At 38.1% G+C, this 13,003-nt stretch overlaps 1 protein-coding gene across 2 annotated transcripts in view; it reads left to right on the top strand.

Annotated features, from left to right (window-relative positions):
- Window positions 1-13,003, top strand: part of Pcsk5 (proprotein convertase subtilisin/kexin type 5) — a gene marked incomplete at its 5' end in the record, with an annotated part of 418,607 nt that overhangs the window by 123,224 nt on the left and 282,380 nt on the right. For both annotated transcript variants that reach the window (XM_005408309.2, XM_005408310.2), the window contains 2 exon segments: window positions 26-169; window positions 2,424-2,500. In XM_005408309.2, coding sequence (XP_005408366.1) covers window positions 26-169; window positions 2,424-2,500 — 221 coding nt within the window.

Genomic DNA, 13,003 nt, shown 5'->3' with positions numbered 1-13,003 from the left:
CTGCAATGTCCCTTTCCTTCTTTAGCACTGCAGTGACAACACCCATCCCTGCCAATCAGACATGAATATTGAAGGAGCCTGGAAGAGGGGCTACACGGGAAAGAACATCGTGGTGACCATTCTGGACGATGGCATTGAGAGGACCCACCCTGACCTGATGCAAAACTATGTGAGTTTTTGCTGTGCTCAGAAGTCTTCCCTGCCAAGCATGGTAGTGCATTCCTATCATCATAGCATTCAGGAGGCTGAGGCAGGAGGATCACTGTGACTTCAAGGCCAGCCTGCACTACAGAGTGAGACCTTGTCTAAAAAAAAGAAGAAGAAGAAGAAGCAGAAGAAGAAGAAGAAGAAAAAGAAGTCTTCCCTGCTTACTCTAAGTGGGGAGACTCTTTTTAGGATTTTCAGAACAGTAGAGAGCTACTGAAAAATGCAGCAACAAGTGCAGTGCACTCTGTTTTGCTCCTTTCTTATAGAAGAGGAGCTCTTTGAGTCTAAGAAGCACAAGCGAACACTTTGCTACTGTGGGGTGCCCTTGATATGCTAACCTACAAAAGAAAGCAATAAGGTAGTGGAAGCTTCACTGATAAATCCATTGGCCACCAACAACACCCAGCCAGCCAGGCGACACTCTGCTTCTTTTATGGGAGAGAATAGGCTTAGAGGTCTTCTCAGTTATTCTCTCCCTCTCCCTCTCCCTCTCCCTCTCCCTCTCCCTCTCCCTCTGTCTCTTTCTCTATCTCTGTCTCTGTCTCTGTCTCTGTCTCTGTCTCTATCTCTGTCTGTCTGTCTCTCCCTCCCTCCAGTAACGATCAGCCTCCCACTAGTCTTAGGAATCAATCCAATTATTTCTCTTTCTTAAGGACAAACCGACTTGGGCTGTGTGGTCCTCCTCACCCTGCACCCCAGCACATTCAGATAAACTCGTGCCTCTGCATAGTATAGAATATGAGAAGTTAAAAGAAACTATAGATTAGTCCCCTCACTTAATAGGTGCAGACACTGGATCCTGAACTCTGAGAGAGTTATGCAGGGTTAGGTAGAGATCGGAACTGTGCCTGCCTGTTCCCTGTGCAAGAAGGGTTTGGCTGCATGCTGCCTCTCCTACTGCACATGGTTGCCTTTCATTAAATATAAGTAGTCTTCATGTAATTCTGATTGTAGTCTTTACCTTTTTCAGTTCCTCCCTTTGAAAGAAAATTCTCTAAAAGTACCCATACAACTAGCAGTACTGGTGCCCTGTTAATTGTTGTGCCGTTGAAGCCAGAGGAGAATAGAAAAAACAAATGAGGTGACCAATGAACCAGGTTTCAGTCATCTTTTGTCTTGTGACAAAACAGACTAGAAATTAACCTGTTGGGCCTCCATTTTCTTCACAAGTATAATTATTAAGTTACAGTAGGTTGTCTGCAAAGCCCTCGTTCTCTAATAACTACTAAGAAGATCTGGCTTCAGGGCCTCCTTGTACAGGAGGCAGAGACTTACCACCTTCCTATGCAGAGTATATTTTCCTTAATTCTTCCAAACATTCCCAGACCAAGGTACTAAAAGTTCTTTTAGAAACATGAGCCTTTTATAAAGGCAGAAAACAAAGATAATGTTAAGTTTCACTAACATTGAAATTAGGAGTGTTTATAAAGCATAAGAAAAAATAAAACGTCTTAAAATAGTTATCTACAATGAAATTTGAACAATGGTAATAACCCAATAAAATATTTTTAGTATTTTGGAGACTTTTCATAATCATTTTCAAAACCACACAAACAAATCCAACTTTGATTTTGGAGGTTCTGTTTCCTCATTCTGAGAGGTTAGTATAGGAAAACTTCGTTCATCATTTTGGTTGGTCTGAAGCCATTGAGTTGTTAGTAAAAGTGGGAATTATAGACTTTTTTACTGTGGATGTAACCCCTGAAACCATACAGACATTTAACAGGGGCACCAAGCTATTTGACTGAGTAAATATCTAATATTGATTTTTAATTGGCTTGTTAATTATATGTGGAAGACTTTGTCTTCTAAAATCTTTAAGTTATGATAAAGAAGTTATAGGTCAAGAAATGAAGTAAGAAATAGAGAAAGAACCAAGCGAATATGTCACTTTGCTTCTAGGTATTTGAGGAGTATTTTGCAGAAAAGGTAATAACTGAGGATGTCTTTGAAAAATACATTTCATGAACTGGTTCATTCTAGGTACAAAGTGGAGAAATGCTGGCCCCTTTTGGTCTGTATAGAATATTCCTTCGCCTTCAGGAGGAAAATGAAGTACTGGTTGTTACCCTCCCCAAGGCATCCTGACACCAGCAAACTATAAGCATATTAGTTAACCTAATTACTCTACTGCAGAAATGTGTTTAAGAATGCATGAGCCTGCGGGTCAGTGGCTAATTAATGACTGTCCGTTTCCTTTTCCTCTGTGGCCGTAGGATGCCCTGGCGAGTTGTGATGTGAATGGGAATGACTTGGATCCAATGCCTCGTTATGATGCAAGCAATGAGAACAAGTAAGGCTCAAATGAGGGGTGGCTGGCATGTGGCTGGCACGTGGCTGGCAAGGAACTTGGTTTTCTGCTCACGGTGAGGAAAGTATTTTCTTCAAAATCTTTGCTAACAAGTGATCCTTAACTTATGGCAAGGTGAGCAGGTGTCTTTTCATCGTAGTTTCTGAGAAGACAAGATGGTAATCTATACAGTAAAAACAGGTTGCGGAGAGAGCTCTAGGGATTGGGTCAGGTTTTCAAGATCTTCAGTATGGAATAACTGACCCATTTGTTTAGAGATAAAAATGTTCAAGAGAGAGGCCAAAGTATATCTCCAGAAGAGTTACTGTATTGTGTTACACTGAAAAAATTTTATTGATGCTGAATTTGAGGTCATGGCCAGGGCCTTTCTTATGGTATTTCTCTTTTATTCTCTCTATAAATGATTGGGTTTTTCAGTATTACACATGAAACATCTAAGAAGTCTTGCCATTCGTGGAAAGTATTGCCTTTCTTCTCCCCTTTCCCAGTCAAGGAGCACAGTTTCACTTTGCAGATAGTGGAGAAATTTTTAGTGAATACAAATGAAAATGCACATCTACTTCATAACACAGAATACTTTAACATTTCCCAGTGAGTAAGTGGGATTGTTTTCTATTACTTACAGTGACCCCGATTTTTAAAATGATTAGTAGGTATTTCTGATCACTATATCATATTGACTTTTTTCCTGTTACTTCAAATGTGATTTAGATACTTTTATATGAATTTTTATTTAAATCTTTTAGGTTGGAATCACAAAAGTTGCAAACACAGTGCTTGGCCTATTTATTATGTGCAATTTACAGTCTTTTTTTTTTTTTGAAAGGAACATTTCTCAGCTAGTGTTTTATTAAGTTAATAAGTTTAAAATATTATGACCTAGGACTGGAGATATAACTCAAGGGCATAGCACCTACCTGGCAAGCATGAGGTCCTGAGCTCGATTCCCAGTACCAAAAAAAACATTTGTCCTAAAATAATATGACCTAGAAGATGAGACTATATATTCGTTTGCCTTTTCTCTAACCATCTACAGAGATGTTTATTGTTGTTAATACTAACAACCAAATAAATATGACAGATAAAATTCTGTGGTGAAAGCTTTGATGTACAAATTGGTAGACTTTTCCAGAACTTCCAAACAAGAAGAGAATAGGACTAAATTAAACCGGATCTTTTTCTTTTAGACCTAGTTGTTATTGTCTAGATTGTAAATTATAACGTTTAGTGAATTTCACACAAACAGTTATAATTTCAGACAATGTGAGCCAATGTTTTTCAGCTTGATTTACAAACTATCATGAAATCCTGAAGAACTCAGGATTAGAAAGGCATTGTCAGTTATGCCTGTTCAGAGACAAAGAGAATTTGAGAAATCTCTGTTTTTCTTTCAATTTTTTTGTGAATCTAAAATTTCTCTTTAAAAAGTAGTCTTTAAAACAAAAACATCATTTAGTTCATTCTGCTCTCATGCAACATATTCATCCCTAAAAATAACATCACTCTGAAGAAACCTAAAGTACAGAGAGAGAAGGAAACTGAGGTGGAGTCAGACGCTAAAAGATCTGTCAGTGACACATACTCATGTGCAAGATGGGGATTTAATAAAATGATATACAGATTTTATTTATATATATGAAGTAGTTGGGCAATATATGCAAACTGTAATAAAGGCAGTGCTTTATCTTGTAAGAAAACTTACCGTAAGTGTACTTATGGAAGGGTATGCCTGTAATACCTACTTCTGTTCACAGGCCTGCCACAGTGTATGTAAGAGAAAAAAGAAGTAAATATGAAAAACATACATAAAATACAGACTAGAGAGGGAAAATATGAAACAGGCATAGAGAAAGAGAGAAACGTTAACCAGGATGGAGGGTATCCCAGGGTGCCCCTGTTGGAGGGGTGGCCGATTACCCATGATTCTGAGGTGGAAGAAGGTTATCTGTGATCAGGTAGAAGTTGTAGCACAATATACAGCTAGGTGTGGAACATCGTGCTGCTGAGCTATGTGGTTGTGTGTGCCCCTACATGGTTCGTTTCACATTGGTGTGCTTTCTGCATTCATCTAGAACTTTTAGGATAAAATTGCATGTAATCAAATGCCAGTATCACATATGCTCAAATGTTTCCTAATAATTGTGTTGGAAGAAATTCATACTTTTAAAACACATCTAATAGTGTACTTGACTATATTACTTTCATTCCCTAAATTTATCACAATATTTGAGGAGAAAAGAGAAACATTTAAACTATAAAGATTAGAGGTCCCGTTGATACCCAATGCACCCTTGTGCAGGATGTGGAGGGACAGTAGTGGCTATATGGAGGAACCAAAGACCACTGTGTTGAGCGTAGTGAAAATAAGCTGTAGCTGCATCTCCCTGGTACTTTTTGCATTGAAATTCAGTGGTGATGTGACTGTTCTCCAAGTGTGTGGCAGACCTAACACTGCTAACCATGATATCTATGTCTATGTGTAAAGACAACTGAACGTTGGCTTTGATGGCTTTTTGCAGACTGTCCTTTTAAAGCTGTATTCTTTGTGAGGATTCTTTTTAAACTGGGATCCTCCCCAAGAAGAATCTGGGTGTCAAGTTGTTCTACCATGCCTGTGTTGACCCACTCTTAGCTATGGTTCATGGAGTGCCATGGAAGATATCAACATTCTTCCAGATGTGTGCCTAGGTCTCTATACCTGATAGTGAAATATGGCATTTTTGAGGTTCAACATCAGCATTCTGGACCTCTTTATGGAAGTCAGCAATCCCCTGGGATATCAAATGTCTCTTTATTGCTTATCAATAGTTCTACCTGATTGCTTTTCTTTTGCCTGACCAAGAGCATGTTTTCAGGTGCTTGTTGTGTTTATGGTTTATGTTTAAGATTTATGGTTGTTTTGGGTGTTTATGGTTGAGATACTTCTCCCCTCGTTAGTTAACATTGGTAGATATGAATGATAGGCCTGTTTTTAAGCCTGGGTCCATGAACAGATAATTCTGTTTGGATAGTCATCTCTTGGCATTAGGAAACAACAGTGAGTTTGTGGTTTAGAAGTGTTGACATTTAACCCTGACTCTCCTTGATTAGCTTTATGTTCTTTGGGTCTAACTACTCTGAGCTTTTATATTCTTTTTAAAAAAATATCAGAAATAGAATAATACTTACATCTAAAAAATAAAATGCCTAAAGCACACTGAGCTGACTATATAATAGGTGATAGATAATTATAGCTGTTAGTGTAATTATATGTTCTATTCATATATCTAGTTCCTGATAATCAGTTGGGATTAAAATTATCTCAAAATATGTATTCATGTGAATATTCCAAATCTAAACTATGACTAGAAATCTGTCTATTTCTAGGGTTAGTGGTTTAGATTCTTCTGGTTCTCTAAGGGGAAGTTTTAGCTTATTCAAATCACTGTCTGAATTTTACCCTTTCCCTTCTGTGAATTGAAATGAAAGTGAAGATGAGGACTTCTAACAATTCAGACCAGGGACATTGAGGCAGGTGCTCTGCAAATGCCTCTTCATTACACAGACAGATCAGGAGGCTTCAAACCATATTTGAAATTCTTTCTTATTTGGCTTCATTTGTTCATTCATTGAACAAATATTCCTTGAGACCTAGCCTTCCAAGTGGTTTTGTGCTAAGTGCTGGGATACAATGATGAAATGATATAGATAACTAGTGGGTTGAACTTAGAGGTGGCTTAGAAACTAATACCTAAAGAGTTTTCAATACTAGTAGACGCTATGCCCACAAAACTTCATGCAAATCATTTCTCCTAGATTTTCATGATTATATCTCTAATGCCAGAGCTTTGGAGTGAAGGAAATCACTTCTGAACAAAAAAAAAGTTACAAAAATTCTTTTCTTGTTACTTTTACAAGCCCTCAAATGATGGAATGCCTAAAATATGATACTAAAGAAATAACACTGTAGGAAGAGACCATAAAAATCTATCTCCCAGTTCAGATTTCCTTGCATTCATATTAACTCTCATAAAAGAAAGTTGTGGGCATAAAATAGAAAAGGCCTCCCTACAAATGAAACAGTCTGCTGGCATTTTGTACCACTACTCCTATTTCTAATAAATGAATTATTAATGTCTGAGCTAGATCATCTCCTTTGCTAGGTCACTTCCTATTAAATGTTCTCTCTGCTTAAGTCATAGCAATATATTTGATGAGATGAGAATGCTGGGGTTTATTTTGGATGTATGCTATGTAGCCTCAGAATCTAATTCCTTTTCAAAAGAAGCTAATGCATAGTTGAAAGTCTCATTTACTCTAAGGAATAGATTTTTCATTTTGTCTCTTATCTCTGTTTTCAAGGAACATTTAACCAGGACAGATGGAAATACATTTTCTCTAGTTCTTTAATCTTTTACACATCATTTCTGGTTTTAAAAATGTTGCCATTTTGCAGAACCAACATGTATAGGGACCTTCTCTTTGTTGTTCCTGCAAACAACTGTTTTCGGGAGATGGTATTCCAAAGCCAAGCAATGAAAGCAGCCAATGTTTTGTGCTTATAATGGAGATATACTAAGGTAATACTAGAGAAAAAACTCCTATCATGAGATCTATGGCTTTAATAGGAAGAGGCATTGTTTCTTCACACCTAGGATTTGACCAACTATGTTAAGATAAAGTTATCCTATAGATGAGAAGATCTGACAAACCTACTAAAGAGATGTAGTATCCTTATCAGTGTTTTGTTTTTCCAATGTTTTCAATTTCTTAAATATTTTTGCAAAATAACATCTTCCACATACACTAAATATTAGTCACTTGATCAGTGATTATCAAAAAATTATGTACCACTGATGACAAATACATATTACTAGAAACATGTAGAAAATAGGCAATTAAGAACATTTACATATACAACTGTCATACTTCAGGCTGCTATAACAAAGTATCTTAGACTTGATAATTTACAAACAATAGAAATTTAATGCTCAGTTCTGGAGGCTAGGAAATCCAAGATCAAGTCAGGAGCAAATTCAACATTTGGAGATAGGCCCTTTATCACGGATGGCACCTTTTACGTGTTCTCACATGTCAGAAGGGACAGTCTCTCTCAGGCCTCTTCTGTAAGGACACTAATCCCTTCCACAAGGGCTATATCCTTAAGACCTAATCCCTGCCCAAGGCCTCATGTCCTAATAATAGCTACTGGGGATTAGAGTCCAACGTATGCATTTTAGACAGACACAGACATCCAGACATTAGTAATAGCCATAGATTGTATGTTCATGAAATAATCTGCAAAAAACATAGGACATCATGATGTAGTATACTGATGGAAGTAACATTGTATCATCTTCTAGCTTCCTGGAAGTAGCCTCTTTTGCATAGTTGCAGCACCGAAAGGGAAGACTTGTCTTGGATTAGAAGTCAGCTCTCCTCTCTCCTTTACCTCACAGCTGTAGGTTGTCCCAGTCTGCCCATTCTCCTCAGTGAACTCCTCTTCCTCTTAAGTACCTCTCAGAAGCCTCACACACATCATTCTGTCCATCCACACTAGCCATGTGATGTTGGCGTGTCCTTCTTCTCTTGTCTGTATCCTTGTAAGTCTCCTAAATGCTTCCTTGTCTCTGGTCACATCCCCTTCTGGTGATAAGTAATAGTTTTAAGCCCAAATGAGAACATTAAAATTCTTTATATGTCCTGATATGTTAAAACAACAGGCCCCTTCTTGACCCAAGTCTTCTTGCATTGTTAATTCTGCTCTGTGGTGGGGTGTCTCCATGCCTCCTCTTCCCCTCTTCCCCATCAGACCTGCAGCACTTGCAGTGTCCCCTGGACCTGCCACCATTTAGCCCTGGACAGCTGCTCTCCTGCCTTCGCCTCCTGTGGCTTCCCCTGGATGCCTTCTCTCACCTCCCCGATGTGAGCTGGATCCGCTGCCAAGGACTTTTCACTGCAGCTGTGAATTTATTACTCCTTTTATACACTTTTCCTACTGGACGGGGGGGCAGGGGGGTCACATTTAGTAGCATAGGAAATAGCAGGCAAGAGAATGTATTGAGAAGATTTTCAGCTTAGCTTGGGGTAGAAAATATCCATTTGGTCTTTCTTAGAACAATACAAGACTGTTGACTCCAGCTGTCTCCTTTAGGTGGATTAGCAAAATGTATCCCAGTTGAAGTCGTTGATCTATTATACGGTGTTACAGGCAGTGGGCCTTTGTGGTTGATATCTTCTTTTTAAACCTTTTGACTGTCCACTTGCTACACCAGACAGCCTACCTTCAGGGGGACTGTTTTACCGTTTTTCCTTGCTTTCTGGCCTCTCCTTGCACTTGGGAGTGAAAGACTCAGGTAGGACACGAGTTGGGATGCAGCAAGTAAGGTTATTTATTCTCTGCTTCCCCCTTGTGGGTCATCCGGGTTTAGCTGCATCCCTGGAGATAATTCCCTTTAGTGGCTCTGTGTGTGGCTTCTTAAAAGCTGTTCTTCCTGGATACAAGTAACCGCATCAATAACCAGAACACTGCACTCTACCTTGCTGGTTCCTCCACACCCTGCCTGTATTGTCATAGAAAACCCTGGAATAAACATATTATCTATTATAAACGGTCCCAGTGTTCTGGGTTAGTCCCTTGAGTGACATAGTTATGTTTGTCCTCTAGGCTGGTATCTTTGGTAGAATAAAAGGGAAAATATTGAGATACCTTTGAGAACAAAAATAGCTAAATTCATGGGACTTTCTAAATGGCTGTTTATTCTTTAATGAAAGCTGAATAAGTATTGAAAATGTATCTAATCTAGAATTCCTGCATACCTGTTATCGGAACTATAAATATTCATGTTTATAAAACAATATATGATTTATTCCAGGGCTTATAGTCATAATAATACAACCTTCACATTCTTTTGTTCTCCTCTTTGTTGATTTTACTATTTTCTCCTCCAGGATTTGGGAACTTAGTCTCTTAGGACCCTCAGAAACAGTTTTGATAAGGCATCTGATTGATGCTATAGGTTAAAAAGAAGTTTGGGTATAATTTATGCAAACCCCATGTACTGTTGACATGAATAATTGATAATTGCTTGAATTTAAATTTCTTATTTAAAAAACAAACTCAGAAGTTCCTAGGGCTTCTAAAGAGGATGGAAATTGCAGTAAGGGAAAGTGATAAGTATCCTTTTTAAATAATGGATTAAGCATTTGAGTAAGTTTTCCAGACAGGTGTATTTATTTATCTTTCTCTTTTAATCTTCTCCTTTAACCTTCTGTCCAAAGATATGTAAACTTTAGAGCAGGAAGACCTTGAGAGGTCCCTGGTAGCTGTATGTTGGCGTTTTTACCAAGCAGCAAAAAGGCATCTAGGAACTTACAAAACTGGTCAGTGGGTGCTCATATTAATGCTGAACAAGAAAGCAAATTGAGATGACAAAGAACATTTGTTTTATTTATTTCATTCCCTGTACAGCTATCAGAACAAGAGCAGGCTCAAACAATAAAATCCCAAGCTTGCAGACTGTTCATTTTAATAGCAAGATATTAGTTAAATATTAGTTACCCTATCATTCATATGAAATCTAAGGATCTAATTCATATGCTTCTAAGTTAAAGGAATAAATTATAATTTTGTCCTTACCAGCTAAACAAGATGTCCTAACTTCTTTTATATTTAGCAAGTCAGTTTTTTACTGTAGAATCTTCTTGTTCCCATGTGCTTAAGGTAAGTGTTTGTGTATATGTGTGTGTGTACTATTAGTGTTTAGTATGCATTTTTAGTATAATCATTATGTTATAAGAAAGGGTAAAAATATATCCTTTATTCAATCATCATATATTTAATTAGTTCTTATAAGAAAAGCCACTGAAGAAGGAAGGGTGATATAGTGCAAAAACTATTCTGTTCTTAGAGCAGAGCTGGGTACCAACCCTAGACTTTCTGTCTGCTGTGTCTGTGACCTAGGGAGCATTCTTTTCAGAACTTCCCAGCTTTATCAGTATCTCACTATCCCTGCTTAACCTAATGAAAAGATCTGTGAAGCTATGGGGTTTCTATTTGACTACCTTGTAAGCATAAAATAATAAAATGAGCACATCCACATAATGTCTCATTTGCTGCTCACAACAGCTTGTATTCAGAGAGAAAGTCTGGAGAGGATAAGCAACATGGTTGATGTCACCAAGTGGCAGAGTCAAAATTTGAGCTCATTTGTTCATGCACCTGCACAACTGCATTAATCTGTGGTAGACATTATGAGAAATTAATTGTTTTACTACGTTTAGAGAACTGCCATCACTAGAACGCTACAGCTTTGTGTTCACTACACAATAGCCTGGGTCTTTCAAGTGCTGGGATTTAGGTCTCTTTCTCCAGAGAAAGAGCTTGGTCTACAAAGGTTCCTAACATCACATGTGCATGTGGCTTTCAATAAGCAACAAAGAGCATTATTTGCAGTAAATGATCATATCAATCTGACTCCACAATGCTATTTGTTCAGTGGGAATAAGTGAAGCCACCAAAAGAAATCAGAGCCTGTTTATTCAGAGCTTCCTATAGCAAGGTGTCAGCTACTGTCACTTGTGGAGAGCCAGAGGCAGTCACGGGACTGGGAAAGCTGTGTAGTAAAAGAAAGGGAAGGCTTTTGGTTTGGTCTGATTAGAAGTTGTATGGGGAAGCTGGAGCTTGAATCTCTGTGTTTTCAAACATTCTGTTAGTATATATTAAGACTTTTTTAAAAAATTAAACTGAATGAGTACTGTTTATAGAAAGTAGTAGGTTTGCAGCAACTATGTATAAATGCCACATGTATAAATGTCATTAATATTACTATTAAAGGTGATAACACTTAAGTAAGTAGGTGATGTTTTAGTCTGTTGCTGAGAGGGAAAGTGGTTTGTTTGTTTTTTTTCCAAATTTCTCTATCTGGAGAGATGGACTTTTTCAGATTAGAATCACATAACAGACACTTACCATTGTTTTTGCACTTAAGTAATGACCTTTATGACTGCTCTGAAAATGTGTGTGCTGTGAAAGTTTCTCTGTAGGAGGAGAAGACTGAGCCCATGGGAGTAAGGAACCTCTTATCCTAAAAAGAGGATAAGGTCTTGAGAATATGACCAACTTTGGGGGCTTGGGGCAAATCCTTTTGCCTGTCAAACACCTGAAATGGCTCGAGAGAGCAGCGGACTATTGTATTTCCCCACAGACCCCCATCCCCCAAATTCCCTTTCTCAACTGTCATCACAAGCAGCCATCTCATGAATTTTACTATAGGGATCTTTGTTAGAAGAGTTTACCTTGCCCTATTTTTCAGTGTCTACATGCTACCTGCATTTCATTTACATATGCTACTAAATATATCTGAGCTTGGATGAATTCCTGATAAAATACCTCAGGTTATGTCCTGAGCTAAGATTAGCTGACTGCTATGGATTTTGTATGACCTTGTTCTCGGCTGGCACTCCCTCCTGTGGCTCATCTTCACAGGATCATACCTTCTCCTATGCCTGTTCCAGTTACCAAATGTTGACTCTAATTTTTTTCTCCAACCCTCCAGCCCTCTGTATATAATATGGGCTCATAACCCATTTCTTTTTCCATCATCCTGAGGTCTTGATCTTCCCATGGGCTCTAGTATTGTGTTGTCATCATGCAGAGAAAAAGCATACATTTTTCTGTGGCAATCACCCCAGTCTTGACACCGGTGAAGTATTGTTTATACTAGATGACCTGATTCAAATTCAGATTAGAGAGCAGTTTCAACCGTGACTCATATTGTTAATTTCATTGGATATCAGACTGTTGCATAACATTTACTTTATTTCTTTGAACTAAAGCAATGACAAGTCCCTTTAATTCTCTCTGGAAAAAGTGGGAAACAGTCATCCTGCAGATAAAACACTTGATTGTTTTTATTTTTCTATTTCTTCTCCACCTCTCTCGTGCGTCACATACAAAGTAATTAGAGAGATTGGGCAATGGAGAAACTGAGGTTTGGATTAAAGAGATCAAAGAATTAGGGGGCTGGACGCCATTGAAATTTAATTCTAAAGGAGGCAAAGGGCTCCCCAAAGTGAAGGGATGATCAAAGAAGCAGCTTCAGGAACAGCCATGTATGTGCCTTGTCGTGTACACGTGAAGCCCACCATTCATGGGACAGTAAAGGCCCCTGCCATTGTGACTGTAGTTTTTCCCACTACAGACATGCGATAGCAACTGTGGCTTGGTTCTGTCATAGAGTGAATTAATATCAAATTGCTCAGCCCTCTGGTGAAAGTAAACTGCTGCCAACGTTATGCTGGGACCACATTCCACAACACCAAGGTACAAGAACAACATTCACTTTATGGGTGCATTTGTATAAGTGTTCATTCATAGTTGTTGAAATCTTTATAGCCCAAATGTAAATATGATAAGTTATTTGTGCAACACATTGCAAACTATATTAATGTTCTTTCTTTCATATTTTGTTTGTAGGTAGTTTTTTTATATCAATCCATTCCATT

This window comes from Chinchilla lanigera, unplaced genomic scaffold, assembly GCF_000276665.1.
Source record: "Chinchilla lanigera isolate Chin_1 unplaced genomic scaffold, ChiLan1.0 scaffold00111, whole genome shotgun sequence".
Taxonomy (NCBI): Eukaryota; Metazoa; Chordata; class Mammalia; order Rodentia; family Chinchillidae; genus Chinchilla; species Chinchilla lanigera.
Note: the sequence above shows the minus strand (reverse complement) of the source record. Positions and strands in the feature narration are given on the sequence as shown.